General features: G+C 41.6%; 1 protein-coding gene across 1 annotated transcript in view; it reads left to right on the forward strand.

The window, feature by feature from the left end:
- Positions 1-18,954, forward strand: part of pola2 (polymerase (DNA directed), alpha 2) — a 23,043-nt gene continuing 4,089 nt past the window's right edge. The window contains exons 1-13 of the mRNA XM_061835628.1: positions 1-320; positions 447-571; positions 683-768; positions 855-912; positions 2,499-2,602; positions 4,289-4,488; positions 4,843-4,931; positions 13,867-14,019; positions 17,108-17,170; positions 17,281-17,332; positions 17,471-17,589; positions 17,699-17,737; positions 17,838-17,911. Of these exons, the coding sequence (XP_061691612.1) occupies positions 236-320; positions 447-571; positions 683-768; positions 855-912; positions 2,499-2,602; positions 4,289-4,488; positions 4,843-4,931; positions 13,867-14,019; positions 17,108-17,170; positions 17,281-17,332; positions 17,471-17,589; positions 17,699-17,737; positions 17,838-17,911 (1,247 nt within the window). The 5' untranslated portion in view covers positions 1-235. The remainder of the gene's footprint in view (positions 321-446; positions 572-682; positions 769-854; positions 913-2,498; positions 2,603-4,288; positions 4,489-4,842; positions 4,932-13,866; positions 14,020-17,107; positions 17,171-17,280; positions 17,333-17,470; positions 17,590-17,698; positions 17,738-17,837; positions 17,912-18,954) is intronic.

Here is an 18,954-nt window from a genome sequence, read left to right on the forward strand (position 1 = left end):
TTCATTCCCCAGAAAAAAAATACCGGAAAAGGTTGAACAACAAAGGCAGATTTTCGCGGTAAAGTGAAGCTAGCTACCTCCGCTCAGATGTGGACCAACTATCCTCATGGGCTATGCTCTCGGAGCTAGTGAATATAACTCTTTTATTTAAAGCTTGAATTTGTGCAAACAGTATCTTGAATTGTACTTCGCGTTCGGTGTGCCCCCTAGATAAGTAAGTTAATAACGCGGCACAATGTCAGTGGTAACAACAGAAGACTTACAATCAGAACTGGAAATGTTCTGCATTGTTTGTAAAGATGACTGCACCTTGGAAAAAGGTAAAAAAGTACTTCTGCCTCTCGGTTATTTACGTTGCGTCCACGAATACCCTTTGTTGTGCCGTATTATTGTTTTATCACCTTTCAGTGTGTTGCTGTGTGTCTCGTGTTTCTTGTAACCCTCAGTGGTGGAGCAATGTATTTGCCACAGGATGCAAGCAGACGAGTGGGTTTTGGAGTGGGTTGCATACAGCACCACAAAAAATGGACTGGTGCTCTCTGTGGACATTCTGGAACATTTTGAACACGACGTAATTGCAGCACAATTTATTTTATTTGAATCTGTCGTCTCTAAATGTTTCTCTTTTGTCTAAAAGTGCATATTGTTTAGGTTGATGTTGCAAAATTGGTTCTCTTGGCAGGTGTTAAACAAGAGGAATAGATCCAAACAAAAGTTCAAAAGAGAGGACCAAAATAGACCGAGAGACATTCAGACAATACATGACATGTATCCTTGAACGAAACATGTTTTGATGGAATGACGTTAAATTAAAACGCCATTGCGTCACAGGCCTTGATTTATGATACCCTCAGAATAAAGAGTGAAGAAGAGGAGGATAATCTACTGGAATGCTACTCTACTCCTGCAAAGGTTAGTTGTCATTTTGGTTTGGAAGTAAACCGGATCTCCTCCCTGTATCAGTACTTCTCAAGACAGGAATCCCTATTCATTTTTTGTTGTTTGTAAAACAAAAACAATTAAATCGGACTGGATCTAAAATATCTGATTTTATTCCTCTTATACAAGCAGTGCAATCCATGCTCTGCTCCAGCACTTCTATTCAGCAGAGCCCACATAATCATAATAACGACTATTAATGAGAGTTGTGTGCTTAATCATTTATCGCGCTTCAGTTTATCGGCATCCACTTTAAAACTAAGACAGCAAAAGAATTACAACTTGAATGACCAACTACGTGGAACAGTGGAGAAGCTGTAGCGTGATGGGCTCACAGTTCAGAGGACCGGGGTTCAAATCTCGACCCCGCCTGTGTGGAGTTTTCATGTTCTCCCCGTACATGCGTGGGTTTTCTCCAGGCACTCCAGTTTCTTCCCACAATCCAAAAACATGCATTGATTGAAGACTCTAAATTGCCCTTAGATGTGATTGTGAGTGCGACTGTTGTGTGTTTCCACGTGCCCCGCGATTATCTGACAGCCAGTTCAGGGTGTACCCCGCCTCCTGCCCGATGACATCTGGGATAGGCTCCAGCACTCCCGCGACCCTTGTGATGATGGGCGGCTTGTAAAATGGATGGATGGATTTTTACAACTGAATACATTGAATATTTGACTCAAAAATGTAGAATTTGCTGCTGAATGTTAAATTTCCGGAATGGAACAGTACATCGAATATTTTTAGTGTAAGAAAATTGATTGATTTTGAAAATCTGATGGAATGGATTTACTTCCATATGTAACAATCCTTTGTAATATAGTCTTCAAACTGGTTTTAATAATATTCGATTGTGACTTCTACTTTTTTGTTATTCTATGTGTGTACCTCATTGTGGACCACACTGCCTCTCAGAGGTGAAGATGTGCACATTTATCTTGATGTACCTCATACCTACTGTCGCTTATTGTTGTGTTTGAATATTACTCACTCAAGCCTTTTCTAACATTCCGTACTACAAAATAAATAGTTTATTGCTGAAATCTGAACAAACCAATACCTGCATCTGCCAAACCTCAAGGCTGAAATATTTGTATCAAATCTGAAGTTACAAAATTGGATTGGGATAGCCGTAGTTCTCAAATTTTGTCACTCTTGGACCTGCATTTCCCTACTGTTGCAAAGTCAAGACCCATTTTACCAAAATTTATGAATAGCCTCAAAAAACACTTGTTCAGTGTGTTATTTGTAAATGCCATTTAAAATGTTTGACATATCACCAAAGCATAAAACTATTGGATTGTCTACGCCAATACTTTTGCTCACTTGAAAAGTGGGTGGCTTTAAACAAAAGGTTTCTCTCTCCTGAGTTAACACATCGGAATGTAAATACTCTGATATAACAGCTGGAATTCTGAACTTTTGTCTCATATTCATCTTTTGGTCTGAAACCCAAATGTTACAACAAAAACAAAAGGAATTACCCTTGTCTTTCCAATAAATTTGAAGGGGGATGTACTTGATGTTGTACCTATTACCTTTTGTATTCTGCATTTGTCCAGGGCTCCCAGAAACGAGTGCTTACCACTCCAGAAAACCCTCACTCAAAGAGGACCTCATTAGCCAGTCCCGGATTCGTGCTGTCTCCTGCTTGCCTTTCTCCCAGGTATTCTCCCATAAACCTTCATCCACAGTGAAAATATTTTCAACAACTGATTGATAGAGTACTTGAAATTAGTGATAATTTTTTATATTATTACTACTGTACAAATAACCCCACCCCAACATATCTGACTGAACAGTTCACTTGTACGATGGGGGTAAACCAAATGATACATGCCTGGAAAGTGTTGATCTTTTCCTTTAGTTTCTTTTCCCTCTGCTAATTATAAAAATAACAATAATTCATTTTATGTAAAAGGTGCCTTTCAAGCCACTCAAAGTCACTCCACAAACAAAGTAAAAAGAAATCAACCAATACAAGAAAAATAACACAGCGCGTCAATTAAAATCTTAAATGATACGGAAAATGTTACAATGAGTAGGCAGTCCAGAATAGGTGTGTCTTGAGTATAGATTTAAAGAGGGTAATGAGTCTGTTTTGGATGTCAGGTAGTAGTAGTAGTGAGTTCCAAGGGCGGCGGGCTGAGCGGCTCAAGGCTGTGTTCCCATGTAGAGCAAACGGGCATAAAGGACAGTGAGGAGGGGGGATTACAAGGGTCTTGGAGAGCAAATGTGGATGGCAATGCGTAGGTGTTCAGCAAGAAATCGAAGGTACAGGTTGCTGATGGTCATCAATTCTGGAGGTAAGTATTTTATATTTATTTCGGTATTGAGCAAGGAGCTCGCGGAGTTCCGTGCTGGAGTGATGTGGTCAGTGGAGGTGGTCTTTGCAATTATGTGCATGGCAAAGTTTGAGTAAACTGTAGTTTTTGTAGTAAGAACTAAACCAAAGCAGTAATCCATGCGGAAAGTGACGAGCAGTGTTGGAGGGTTGGACAGACGCAATCGATGTTTTACATCTGAATGTATACAGACCACGTTATATTTTTTCGTCTGTGGTTGGAAGGAGAGTACGCTGCCAAAGCTCACATCCAAACTCTTAACCAGGGGTAAGATGGAAATAGAAATTATCAAATGTAAAGTAAAAATGGTCAGTTTTGTGTAGACTTAGTATCTGTGATGAATGTCACAACTGAACTTTTTTTTTAATTCTGAGCTGATACAGTTATTGCAGCCTTGAGTTTTGCTGATATTGATCAGATCTGATATCAAAAACAATCATACACTCTCAGTCTCCAAAGTTGAGATTTTTTGAGTGGTGGTGGCCCGACAAGCCAAGTTGTGGCTTTTCCAGAACCTGCTCTGGCCCTTTACATTTTGAAACAGACAGTGAAAGGCTGGCAACCAGTTCTGGGTGTACCCCGCCTCATATCCGAAAATACCTGGGCTGCGACCCATGTGGTCAGAAAATGGATGTATGGATGCTGTTGAATTAGTGAACAATTTCTCGTTTGACAGTTTTGTTACTGTGATCGAGGTAGGATTATTGCTGCCTCAATGATAGCATTTTGGAGGTATTGTATATGAAGGTAAACATTGGATGGATGGGTACCGAAGTGCAGGATGAAGTGTCTTTTTCATTAAAACCTGTGGGATACTGCACAGAAACTACGAAAGCTTATTGAGAAGGACTCTGCTAGCAAGATTTATTTTTCCCGGTTTCCCTGCTTTCACCCCTTCAACCCACCTGTACCATCAAGCTTCCTGGAAGACCGTGAGCTTTCCCAGAGTTTTGCACTAATTATATCGTGAGATTAATACTGTGATAAAATCGCCCTCGTCTCTGCAGTGCAACTCCCTCACAGAAGTACAGCCAACGTGGAGGGAAAGGAGAGGTGGTGGTCTCGTTCGGGGCTGTGCAGGGTACACGTTGGTCTGGCAGGAAGGCTCCTGGTTCAGTGGTACAACTGGAGTTGCTGGAAGGGCCAGAGGATTCCCTCCATTGCAGCTACAAGTACATGTTCCAGAGACTGCGTGACATTCATAATGGTGAGAGAAGAAAAACAGTAGGAGGTCCTATTTTGTGTATGTGTGTACGCGCGTGTAAATATTTTTTTTTTTCCTAACATTCACTGTGATTGGGAAGGAATGTCGTAGATCTCTGGGGTAAATGGTAGGACGCAACATTCTCTACATTGCATTCAACCACTATTGTCATTTGCATCTATTTGCAAAATATGCAATATTTAATGTTCTGATTTCAAGAAACTATGTCAGGTTATGTTAGTTGATGAACTGTTTAGAATGTTTGTGGTTTGTAGGTTCATTCATTATTATAGGTTGGTAACCTTTGCAGAGCATCATATAGCTTAACAACAGACTTTTGTTTGCATGGTTCTTCAGTATTGGCAGAGAAGATTGAGGACCTGGGAGAACAACTGCGGTCTCACTTCAAAATTGACGAATTCTCTCCTATTTCACTGCCAGCGCAGGTAAAACATAGTGATGAAGACCAGTTGTGATTTTTTTTTTTTTCTTATGAGATGCTTATATTTAACGTTGTCTTTACCAATTTACCGTCTAATGTACAATATTTATTTATACTCTTTATTAGGTGTGGGTGATAAATCAATATGTATCGGGATAGACGTGATCGATATCGGAAGAAAACCAACCCGCAAGCATTCTGAAGAAATAGAAGCTTTAATTTAAACAAATTTGGTTACATTACATCAAATGGGCTACTGTACGTGGATGGATTTTGGTAACTGTTTTCGTGGTTTGCTCATCAGTCTGCCTTTGGTTTTGTCAAATTCAACATTTTTTATCCCTGGCACATACCATCTTAACATTGCAGTTTCCAGCTAATCGAAATCCACATTTCCACTCAAAGTACATTTTCATGTTTTAAGCAATAAAACATTGAACAACCACGCCGCTCACAACTCCTATCCAAACACTTAAAGGAATACTCTACAGAACAATGAACAGCCTTAATCCGTTAGGTCATGTCATATGTACTGTACCTTGAAAATTTGAGGTTAATCCGATATCATTTAATGGTGTTTTGAGAAGATTTTTATTAGCAATTACGAATTTTCATGGGCTCTGCCATTTTGGTGAGTCACATACCTACTTGCTCAGATGTGACGTATTTTGTGCGTCAACAAAAAATCATGGTTGGTTGTAGTGTAATCACATGCAGTACCGCCATCATCGGACACCTGAAAATGCTCTACTGTAGGGGTGCCCAGACTTTTCCCAAGATTTACTTTTCAAGCAATCAGCCTCTCGCGAGCTACCGACGACAGGAGGGGGATGATGATGATGATGATGCTCCCAAAACCGTTTTAAGATTAATGTTATGTTGCCTCCTATATTTAAAATACAGAATTAGCTTTTTGTGCACTGCATTGTCTGTGCTTAAATCCTGGATCAGGCTGTGACAAGGTGGAATTTTAAAATTACACACCATCTCATTCTGCACAATCTACTTTGGCTTCAGGCCAGATCTTTCCAACTCGGAAAAGAGAAAATCTCATCCAGTTTAACCACTTTTTCTTCGATTATTCACATACTCTGACAGTCACTGCATCTTAAAACAACAGCATTTATTTTTTTAACTTTCTCCATTAATATCGAAAGTAAACATGAGCAGCATGTCTACCTCGTCTTTGTTCTACGTTGCCCAGACTGTGTTGCTAACTAAAACAGCGGTGGTGGACGCTGTCATTATAAAACAGATTGATGGGCTGCGTAAGTACTATATCATTTGTAATAATGAGTGTAGGTCTTTAAGAGCGGGGTGGGGGGGTATGTAAGGTAAACTAGGAAAAAGAGAGTGTGGCGGAGCAGCGTTGTTGTTAGACGACGTTCTGTGTGCTGCCTAAAAGAAACCAGTGGCTGCTTCTTTTCACTTTTTACAGTATGTATGTGAATTGTGCCATTAGATGAAACAACCAGTCATCCCTCAATCATTGAATCACATTGCAAAAAGCCACAAACTGAATACATGTATGTTATACTTTCAATTTGCATTGGATATTTTTTTGTTTTTGCGCGCAATGCAGAATATCTGCGAAGGGACTGCATCAGCGGTGCACAATTGCGCACGCACGCAGTTTAGAGGGAACATTGGCTGATGACCATTCGATTGTGATTGACGCATTGAGCACCTCTGCTCTACTGTATCGTGAAATTTTGCCATAATTCGGATAGAAATAATTATTAAGGAAGGCTCTGGGGCGTATTCTGCCCAGTAAGAAAAAGAAACATTTAAGGACCCAGTGGCTAGATGTACAGGCAGGGTTAGTATGGGTCAGGGAATTTCTGGAATATCATGGGAAGAAACGTTGCCTTTTCCAGGTCTTGGAAAGTCCAGTAAATAAATTTTTTTTGGCTTGGTTTAGGGAATGTCATGGGATTTTCAGTCACTTGACTTGACGGGTGCAATCGCACTCGGAAATCTGAGCAATCGAGCACGAAAAATCACACGCGTAAAATTTGTTACGAGTAGAAATACATAGACATTCTCAGCGGACATGAAAACCAGTCCAGCGTGGCGAACCACAGCCTGACTTTTTTTTTTTTTCTCAACACGAAAGCACATGGTCTCCTGGTAGTTTACCTGACTCCAACCTCCCCTCCCCCTTGACTCTTAAAGGGGTACACTCATAATTGCAAACACTGTTAAACATGCTGCTTGTGTTTACTCTCGATAATAATGGTAAAAATAAAAAAGAAGTGCTGTTGCTTTAATGAATGTCGGGGTATGTGAATAATATAAGATAAAGTGGTGAAACTGGACGAGATTTTCTCTTTTTTGACTAAAAAAAGGTCTGATCTGAAGCCAAAGTACAGGATGAGATAGTGTATAATGTTAAAATTCCACCATGGTACAGCCTGATAGAGGATGCAAGCATAGACAATACAGTGGATGAAAAGCTAGTTCTGTATTTTAAATATAGGAGACCTCATAACATTGACCTTAAAACTGGTTGGTACCATCATTCAGCTTTCAACATGGATTGCTAAAGATATTCTGCAAGCAATAATTCAGTTTTACAGCAAGAAAAACAGACGGGGATATCATTGTGGGTTAAAAAAAAAAATGAAACAGTTGAATGCGACATTTCTAATTTACAGTTCGTAGTTGGCTTGGTTTGGTTAGCAATGCTCTTTTTTGTTTTACATTTTCATTGTAAGTTTTCAAAAACACAACATTGTTCTTAAAAATGTTCTTATGGCAATGTAAATGCTGTAATCTGAATCTTGGAATGATCATGATGACACTGATCTGACCACAGTGCATACATCTGATGTTGCTCACGGTGGTCAAAGGGGGTGCTCACGGGCTTAATGTGTTTGCTCAGACATGTAAAAAAATTAGAGGGAACGTTAGTTGTAGGCAAGTTTGAAGCCCAAGGCTTAATGGCATAAAGCCTTCGTAACTGAAGAGTTACCCTTACCTTACAACACAGCAGATAAGAAACCACTTACGAGCATGCTTTACTGTCATGTTGTAGTGATAGGATAAGCAAACTCAAAGGCTTTGCAAAAACACGCCCATGTCCCTGCTGATTACACACAAAGCCAGCGAGCTTCTTATCAACAATTCTTTTACACACTTTTGATTATAGTTTTTATTTTTAAGCACCATAATTTTCACAGTCATTATGATGCACCTACTACATTGTTAAGCTTTGGCACTTATTTAAATGGCAACACACAATCATATAGCTGAACTATTGCTGTATGCCACAACCAGTCAATCCTATGTTAGTCATGGAATTTTGTATTGAGTAGCTGGAAAGTCATGGAAAATTCATGGAACTTTGATTCTCTGGAAGTATACGAACCCTGTACAGGTGTATTTGCGCATTTATTTAAGACCAACACTTTTAGAGTACAATAAGTCTCTGAATTCCTTTAAATAACATTATGATGTTGCTAACCAATGATGACAAAAGTACTTCTTACCATTAATCCGACTTCTTGTGCTTTCATATGTCATGCAGACGTTGAGACTTCCATCCGTTAATCGTGAACGTCATTCTATTTGATTTGCCATCATGATGGTACGATAGTGAACAATTCTTGCCGACAAAGGCATGTCTTTCATTCGTTTGTTGGCAAAAAGTTGGCAAAATGTTAATTGGCAACGTTGAGTACGAATGCCTTGGGATACTCCCCATCTGTGAATTTAAACAGCAGAACCCTCCCTCTCCACAAAGGCTGTCCATTCTTGTCGAAAACTTCGGTACTCCTCATATGTTTTTCTTTGGACAACCTTTGTTAAAAGTTTCCATAATTATTATTCCGACACGATCGGCGTACGACCGTTCTGCGCCTGTGGTTAGTTAGCTCGTCAGACTCCACATCATTCCCGTCTGAGAATTGGTCCAAATATTCACCATTATTTCCAAATATTCACCATTATTTACAGCGACAGGTTCAAATCTGTATGGACGTATTCCTCCGTCTTCCAGATCAACCGATAGTGTTATTTCTTCATCAGATGGGGATAAATCCGAGAAATCAACGTGATTGTGTATTCCTTTGTTTGCGCACGGGATACGTCACTTCCTGTTTTTTTATGTCATTTGATTCACCAAAATGGCGTCACCAATGAAAATTCGTAATTTCCAATAAAAACACCATTAAATGATATCAGATTAACCTCAAATTTTGAAGGTACAGTACATATGATCTATCGGATTAAGGCTTTTCATTGTTTAGTGGAGTATTCCTTTAATGTACGGCGCTCAGTCGGCAACTTTATTTTTTTATGTCCAATGCTGTTTGCAAATATTGAGCAATGTGAGCCGGGTATCGCAAGACCCATTCTAGGGGACATTATACCACTTCAAGATTCCGCCATAGTAGGTCCATACACATCTGTTCGTGTTAGGAAAAAAAAAAAAAATATATATATATATATATATATACACACACACACACACAGTTCCAATTTCATTTTTTTCTGTATTTTTCCACATCATGCATACAAGTTTCAAATAATCAACCCAATTTTAATATCACTCAATGCCTACCTAAGGATATACAAAACACAGTTTTCAAATAATTCAATTTATTTCTGACCCTCTGTGAAAGAAGTAATTGCCCCCAGAACCTAAAAATGGGTTGTGCCGCTCTTGTTAATAACAGTCACTGTGACTATCCACAAATTCGGGAAAGGCGAGTTCAATTTCACAAGCCATACACAAACCTGATGAGCACCAAACTTGTTGAATCAAGACATCACTTGTGCATCACAAATGCTCTTGGATCATACAGCAGGACAATAATCCAAAACACACCAGCAGATCCACCCTTGAATGAAAAATAAGGTTTTGGAGCAGTCAAGTCAAAGTCCGGATTTAAATCCAATTTAGATGCTGTGGTGTGACTTTAAACGGGACTTCTGCAAAGAAGGGTGGGACAAAATTCCTCTATAGTGGTGTTAATGACTTATCGCTGCTAAGGCTAGCACAACCCGTTATTTGGTTCATGGGGCAATTACGTTTTCACAGAAGGTCAGAAAGGTCTGGATTTTTTTATTGTGCCTGAATAAATTGGAATTGTCATTTGAAAACCCAGTTTTGTATTTCCTTGGGTTGTCTCTGAGTGATGTTAAAATTGGCTTGATGATTTGAAAGCTTTGTGTGTGTGTGTGATGTGCAAAAAAAAAAATGAAATTAGGAAGGGCTAAGTAATTTTTCACGTTTCACTTTCATGTACCACTGTATCTATAAATAGTAATGATATGACAACACCATTCCAGCCCTGGGGACACTAGGCTTTGTAGAGTCTGTGAGTCATCTAGTGCCCCCCAGAACTGGACAGGTCTTGACATACCAAAAGAATCTATTTAAATAATTAAAAAAAAAAAAAACAAAAAAAACGATTAAAGTTCTTTAACTTTTTTTTATGGATATAGATCCATCCATTAGCTACCGCTTTTCCGGGTCGGGTCGTGGGGGAAGTAGCTTCAGCAGGATACCCAGATTTCCCTTTCCCCAGCTACTTCTTCCAGCTCTTCCGGAGGGATCCCAAGGCGTCCTAAGACAGCCGAGAGACATAGTCTCTCTGGTGTGTTCTGGGTCGTCCTCGGGGTCTCTTTCCGATGGGACATGCCAGGAACACCTCACCAGGGAGGCGTTCAAGAAGCATCCGAATCATATTCCCCAACCATCTCAGCTGGAGCCTCTCAATGCGGAGGAGTAGCAGCTCGACACTGAGCCCCTCCCGGATGACCGAGCTTCTCACCTTATCTCTAAGGGAAAGCCCGGACACCCTGCGGAGGAAACTCATTTCAGCTACTTGTATCCACGATCTTGTTCTTTCAGTCATGACCCACAGCTCATGCCCATAGGTGAGGGTAGGAACGAAGATCCACAGGTAAATTGAAAGATTTGCCTTTTGACTTAGCTCCCTCTTTACCACAACAGACTAATACAAACTCCGCATCACTGCTGACGCTGCACAGATCCGTCTGTCAATCTTCAGCTCCATTCTTCCCTCACTCGTGAACAAGACTCCAAGATACTTGAACACCTCCACTTGGGGCAGGATCTCATCCCCAACCTGGACAGGGCACGCCACCCTTTTCCAACTGAGGACCAAAGTCTCAAATTTGGAGTTGCTGTTTCTCATCCCAGCTGCTTCACACTCTGCTGCGAGATCACGGCTTGATGAAGCCAACAGAACCACAACATCTCCAAAGAGCAGAGATGCGATGCTGAGGCCACCAAACCAGACACCCTCTATGCCTTGGCTGCGCCTAGAAATTCTGTCTATAAAAGTTATGAAGAAAATCTGTGACAAAGGTCAGCCTTGGCCAACTCTCACTGAAAACGAGTCCAACTTATTGCCGGCAATGCGGACCAAACTCTGACAGCGGTCGTACAGGGACCGAACAGCTCGTATCAGGGGGTTCGGTGCCCCATACCTCCGAAGAACCCCCCACAGGACTCCCCGAGGGACACAGTCGAACACCTTCTCCAAGTCCACAAAACTCATGTAGACTGATTGGGCGAACTCCCATCTGCCATCGAGAATCCTGGCGAGGGTGTAGAGATGGTCCACTGTTCCACAGCCAGGACGAAAACCACATTGCTCCGACTGAATCCGAGATTTGACTTCCGACGGACCCTCCTCTCCAGTACCCCTGAGTGGACCTTACCAGGGAGGCTGAGGAGTGTGATCCCTCTATAGTCGGAACCTGTTACCTTTCTTAAAAAAGGGGACACCCACCCCAGTCTGCCAATCCAGATATACTGTCCCTGGTGTCCATGCGATGTTGCAGAGGCGGGTTAACCAGGACAGCCCCACAAGATCCAGAGCCTTTAGGAACTCTGGGAGAATCTCATCCACCCCCGGGCCCTTCCACCAAGGAGCTTTTTCACCACCTCGCTGACCTCAACCCCAGAGATAGAAGAGCCCGCCTCAAAACACCCAAACTCAGCTTCCTCGTGGGAAGGCGTGTTGGTGGAACTGAGGGGGTCTTCGAAGTATTCTTCCCACCGACTCACAACATCCGAAGTTGAAGTCATGAGGTCACCAGCGCCCGGTCCCTGGTATACACAGTGTTGGCGGTGCACTGCTTCCCCCTCCTGAGACGCCGGACGGTGGACCGGAATTTCCTCAAAGCCGTCCTGAAGTTGTTCTCCATGGCAGAACATCGTCCACTCGGACTCAATGTCCCCCACCTCCTCCGGGATGTGAGCAAAGTTCTTTCGGAGGTGGGAGCTGAAAATCCTTCTGAAAGGGGAGTCTGCCAACCGTTCCCAGCAGACCCTCACAATACGTTTGTGCCTGTCATGTTGGACTGACATCTTCCCCCACCATCGGAGCCAGCTCACCACCAGGTGGTGATCAGTTGACAACTCCGCCCTTCTCTTCACCCGAGTGTCCAAGACATGCGGTTGGAAGTCCGATGACACGACCACAAAGTCGATCGTCGAACTGCGACGTAGGGTGTCCTGGTGCTTGGTGGACATGTGAACACCCTCATGTCTGAACATTGTGTTCGTTATGGACAATCCGTGATAAGCACATAAGTCCAGTAACAGAACACCACTCAAGTTCTGATCGGGGGGCAGTTTTTCTGCGCTTCCAGGTCTCACTGTCATTCCCCTCGTGGGCATTGAAGTCCCACAGCAGAATAATGGAGTCTCCAAAGTTGGCGCTCTCCAGCACTCCCTCTAAGGACTCCAAAAAGGGTGGGTACTCTGAACGGCTGTTTGGTGCATAAGCACAAAACAAACACAAACGGTGTAGAAAGCACAGTCAGGACCCGTCCCACTCCCAGCAGGGCGAGGGAGGCTACCATCTCATCCAACCCCAACATACACGCCCCGAGCCAGTGGGCAATAAGTACATCCACACCTGCTCGGAATCTCTCCCCGTGGGAAACTCCAGAGTGGAACAGCGTCCAACCTCTCTCAAGAGGAGTGGTGCCAAAGCCCAAGTGGTGCATAGAGGAGAGTCAGACTATATCTAGTCGGAACTTCTCAACCTCACACACCAACTTGGGCTCCTTCCTTGCCAAAGAGGTGACATTCCATGTCCCTGGAGCTAGTTTTTTTAGCCGGGGATCAGATCGCCAAGGTCCCCCGCCTTTGGCCACCGCTCAACTCACTTTGCACCCAACCCCTATTGCCCCTCTCACAGGTGGTGAGCCCATGGAAAGGGGGGCCCATGTTACCCTTTCGGACTGTGCCCAGACGTGCCGCACCAAGCGCTCGCCTTCGAGCCCCGCCACCATGCCTGGCTCCAGAGGGGTGCCCCGGTGACCCGCATCCGGGCAAGGGAAACCAAGATCCAATTTTTGCACTCATCATAGGGGTTTTGGAGTCGTACTTTGTCTGGTCCCTCACCTCGGACCTTTTTGCCATGGGTGACCCTCCCTGGGGCATGAAGCACCAGACAACTTAGCTCCTAGGATAATCGGGACACACAAACCCCTCCACCACGATAAGGTGATGGGTCAAAGAGGGGAGGATATAGATTAGATTTTAAAATGTAATTATCCACAGTCTTTTTTTTTCCTAGGTCCTTATTTTGTTTAAGCAAAACATCCATATTTATCTGTACTAACTATGACATACTTGTATGAGTATAATATTGCCTAGACCAACTATTTGGAAACTTCAATGGGACCACACAATTCATGAACTGAATAAATTCAAAAATGCCATTTTGAACAAAATGGTCAGTAATGTTGGATTTTACTGCATCATTAATAGAGATATTACAAATACGCTTATAGCTCTAATGTAACTTCAAAAGCGGAGAACTGTTTTGGAAAAAAAAAATCACATGATGCTGCACAGTTCAATAGCACAGAAAACAAGAAATGTGTCAAATTTAAACAGTCTTTGAACCACTTGTACTACTGCTAGTTGTTCCATGTTCTTTTCGTAGGACTGTGTGTCAGTTTTGGGTCAGGTGTGCTGCGACAGTAACGGCAAATTGAACGCACAGTCTGTTTTGTTGGAAGCGGGACCAGAGCAAGGTGGTCAGCAAGTGCGTGTGGACCTGTCAGAGCTCCAGGAGTACTCCCTGTTTCCTGGTCAGGTTAGTTCAATTAAACCTAATAATAAGCTGGTATTTTAAATACTTTGACTCTGTCATTGTGGTAATTTATGAGCAAACAGTGCGGTGGTTTCTCCTTTGCCTGCGTGCTGAGACTGTGTGCAGCAGGTTATATGGGCCACCTAAAGTAACTTGAGTTTGCCATGGAGCTGGTTTGGAGACTCAGCCAGCATCCGACCGAGAGCTCTCACAGTTATACAGTATTTGTCATAGAAATTTTAACTGGCTCAAATGTGCACATTTAACTCTCTTTGTGTTGACAAATTTTCTTGAGCGGGTTGTATGCTGGGATCGGAAAAGGATGTTACTATATGCATCTGGTTCTATGTAAACAGTTGTGATCATGACCACAGTTAACTCTGGGGAGGTATTTAGGTCTGCATTTGATAATCGCATACTGCAACTCCAGGGAGCTGTGACTGTCTACAGTTACCATATTTATGCACTAGTCGTAACACACACAGACCCCCTTCTCTGCTCTGGCCGGACTCACTGGTCCAATTGTGGCGCTGTGTACCCTGTATTGTACCCTGTCACCTGAATGGTAGACTCGGGAATCCATGAGTGAAGCCAGGATTCAGTGACTAACAGAATACAGCTGTCCTTCATAGTGTTATTTATTGCAACTTGTAGGTCATTGATTTTTGTTTTCAATCATCAATAATGCTTTGTTCAACTATTGTACAAGGTACTGTAAAAATGGATTTGGTAAGGATAAAACAAATGCTTTCTATAGCTCGTTTATTTATTTGCATATGTATAAATTTTAGCATAATCATGGCAGTTGACACATGATTTGCTTTGGCAGATCACATAAAGTTTTGCAGTGGGCCAGGTCTGGCCCCCAGCCCTTCAGTTGAGCTCTAAGTTAATGTTTGTCACAATGTGAGATCTTTATGTGACTTGTTCATTTGAAGTTCCTACATAGTGGTTTTAGCTCAATTTTAAGCTTTTATTATTTATTTATTTTTCCTTCCCACGAGGGCTTTTGGTGGTTCGAAGACTAAAATAAGTACTAAAAACCAGCCCTTGGGTTTGACATCTGTGCTTAACGGAAAAATAATATGAAGCTGTTTACATGATCAACAAATTTAAAGGAGAGCCTATGCGTCTCATTTGCTTTACATTTTGTCTCCCATGATTAGTTATTTGGTCACTCATCACGGAGAAAGATGGAAATAATACTATGAATCAGTGGAAAAAGGATTGTAAAGTTTATTGATGTTGCTCTGTAGTGGTATACATACTGTACATGACCCTGTAAAATTCTTTGGTGTGTTAAATACTTGAGGTGACTATCAGCATACCGCTTGCAGAACCCGTAATGGACAAATAAATTATGTTAGACTTTACTGTTACAAACTGTAAGATGGCAAGATGTTATCACTGTTCATGAATGAAGGAGACAACTGATTTTTCCAAATTGGAGATGAGTCACATGCTTCTTTTGAAGTCTTGGCCGAGGATGTGTAATGTAGTGGATTAACTGAACTATGCACAAATGTTTTATGCACAAATATTTAATGCAAAAATAGTTTTAAGTTACACAGTATTAAATAGTTTAAGACTGTAATATGTGTTATCGACAGTATTAATAAAATGTATTTTAGTTGGTTGAGGGATTCTGTTCTGACAATTGCAGGGACCAGGACAAGCGTGTCCAGTGGCCTGTCCCGAGATATATATTACCGCTGGATCAGTATATGCACAAAGATGATTATTATTATTGTTTTTTTGGTGGGGGGGACCATACAAGTACAAACCTAGCAAAATCGAAATACAGATCATTCCTAATATTTTGCGCATATGGATAGCAGCAAATTGGTGGTGTGCATTGTACAATGGTAGAAGGGTTTCCCTCTTTTTTTTTTGGGGGGGGGTCAAATGTGGGGGTGCGCATTATACTTCAGGACGCATGATACTCGAGAAAATGTACTAAAAGGCAATGTGTGTGGATCTTACCTAAATGACTTAAAAAAAATTTCAGCTAGATATAAATATACCTTTATAAAAATCGTAATTTGGGGCTGTTTTATGAACTCAAAGGATTTATATGTGTAAGTTTAATTTCATGTTTTAAACCTCAGTGATGAAAGTCCTCCGGATTTTCCCGGAATTCCGGATTTATAAATTTTCATGAAAATTGTTCCGGAAAATTGAGGAAAAATTGCCTAAAATTAATATTAGTATATTAGTTGACAACATTGAACGAACATGCGTTTGAGTTCGTTGTTTTGCTTTCACGAGCGTTGCCATCTTGAGGCACTAACATGATTAAGAGTAACGCCCCTCCCCTCACATTCTCTCAAGACGTCGCTTATTTTGTGTGGTCCTGACATTAATTTACATGTTTATTTCATAAACGTTAACTAAACGAGCATGCTCCACAACAACCGTTATTCACTCGGAAACAGGAAATGTTAGTTAACCGTTTTGAGCATGTACGGAGCATGTACGAAAGTGCATGTTTAGAACTGCTTCACATAATGCGAGCGCATTTACGTCGAAAGTCAACAACATCATGACCCACGTCAAAGGAAATTCAGTTACACCAGGGGTGCTCATTGCATCCATCACGGGGCAGTGTGACGGCGTAAAAAAAAAAAAGACTATTATGCACCTCGCCGCTTGATTCAGATATGGCCAATACGTCTGGCGCGTGCACATAAAGGCACGTTCGAGCAAGCAGGCCTCCTATTTATGGTAGTCCTGTGATGCGTGCACCTTTGCACAATATAATCTTATTTCAACTGTTCCACTTGGGCGACTCGTCATATATTTGAACAAAGTTAAGACACAGTTGTTCGCCATCGCCGCAGTTGAGCACAAGCACTTCTTTGTTTTCACCGCATCTTCGTAGGTTTTTGCCACTTCTTCCTCAGAATCAACAGGCTAGGCATCAAAACCTGGAAAGGACATCTTGAAATTTTGAACGATTCCAGGAGAATCAGAACGTTAGTCCAGTTCTAAATTCTCGCTACCCAACCCGAGGTGAGGTGAACTGGACTGCTTGGTGGAAACATGGCTCTACAAAGACTCCTGAGCTTTCTAAACTTTTTCTGTTCTCTAGGTGGTGGTAATGGAAGGGATGAACACAACAGGAGGGAAACTGGTGGTTTCTAAACTATATGAGGTTAGCTAGAGTTAAAACCTTGAACGAAAGACATCAACTTAAATGTTTTTAAACCATGGTTCGTCTCTATCAACATGCTTGGATCATGCTAATGTTTTTCTCTTTTCCAGGGAATTCCACTTCCCTTCTACTCATCAGAAGTGAAAATGGAGCCTGATGAAGGTACAGATAGATGCAAGAGGTTATTATTGGTTGCATCATTAAGTGGTTGGAGTTTGGCACTCATAGCTTCCCCCTAATTGTAAATCAAAATTGAAATATTTCTTTGTAATTCCATGTCGTGATCTCGTGCAATTTCAGAAGTGCTCAACGTGCTGGTGGCTTGTGGGCCCTACACCCCTTCTGACAGCCTGAGCTATGAACCTCTTCTGGACCTGATCCACGTCATTGGGAGGGATCATCCTGACGTTTGCATACTGGTAAATTAGCTCTCATGAAGGCTACAATGCTTGTACATCTTTCGGCAACAAAGTGTACACATTTCACGTTAATTATGATCTTATTAAGGATGTATTCCTTTTTCTGCAGCTTGGTCCTTTCGTTGATGCCAAACATGAGCAAATTGAGGTATGTTCACGACTAGAAGTCAGTTTTCATCTTCAAAACAAAATTTAAAACCATGGCTTGCATACATTAGTAACAGAAAAATCTCAATTACCCCAAACAGAAATCCCAGGTGATGGAGCCATTTGAAGCCATTTTCTCAAGATGCATCGAAAGCATCGTTGAAGGCACAAAATCGTATGTTGCATCTTCCATCCACAGTGAATATCAGAAACGTTTAATGAAGAATTCATTACCTTTAAAATATCTTGTTGAAGTGCAGACAGGCAGCACAGTGGTCTTGTGGTCTGCACACCTGCCTCATGAATGTGAGTCCAGAATCGATATTATTCCCATCATCAATGAAAGGTCCAGTGGAGGAAATTATTTGATCCCTCACTCATTTTGTATCTTTACCCACTGACATAGACATGAATGGGCTATAATTTTAATGGTAGATGTATTTTAACAGGAAGAGGCAGAATATAAAAATGAAATTTAAATTATCACCTAAAACAGATTATTTTGCAGTTAATTTAGGGGATTAAGTATTTGACCCCATAGTAAAACCTTACTTTTGACTTGGTGTAGTACCCCTTGTTGCTCCAGACAGAGGTCAGACATTTCTTGAAGTTGATCAAGTTTGCACACAGTTGGGAGGAAAACTGGACAACAGCTCTGTGCAGATTCTCTCCTAATCCTTGAGGCTGTGCCTTGGCACCTCAAAGCTTCAGCTCCTTCCGCAGACTTTCTATGGGATTTATGTCTATAGACTAGCTGGACCACACTATGACCTTAATGTGTGCCTTCATTAGCCAGTCTTTCATTTTCTTAACTATCTGCTTTGGGTCATCGTTGTGTAGGAAGCCTGATCCACAACCCAGTTTTAAGTTTTCTAGCTAAGAAAAGGAGGTTCTTACCCAGGACTTGTGCCAGTCTACAAGCTCTGTCCCTGATTTCCTTGGAAAGTTCTTTGGTCTTGCTCATGATGAAGAGGTTGGTTTCTGATAAGATTGAATCTATGGATGGGTGTTTTTCATAAATCTTACAAGTTAAGATTGTGAGTACTTTCCTAAAGTGAGTATATACAGTACTTATTTCACTCAATGAAATGCAAATAAGAGTATATCCATTTATCCATCCATTATTCAAACCACTTATCCTCACAAGGGTTCAAGAGCCTATCTCTGCTATCTTAGGGCGAAAGCAAGACCTCACCCTGACCTGGTTGCCAGTCAGTC

The sequence above is a fragment of the Syngnathoides biaculeatus genome, chromosome 11 (genome assembly GCF_019802595.1).
Source record: "Syngnathoides biaculeatus isolate LvHL_M chromosome 11, ASM1980259v1, whole genome shotgun sequence".
NCBI lineage: Eukaryota > Metazoa > Chordata > Actinopteri > Syngnathiformes > Syngnathidae > Syngnathoides > Syngnathoides biaculeatus.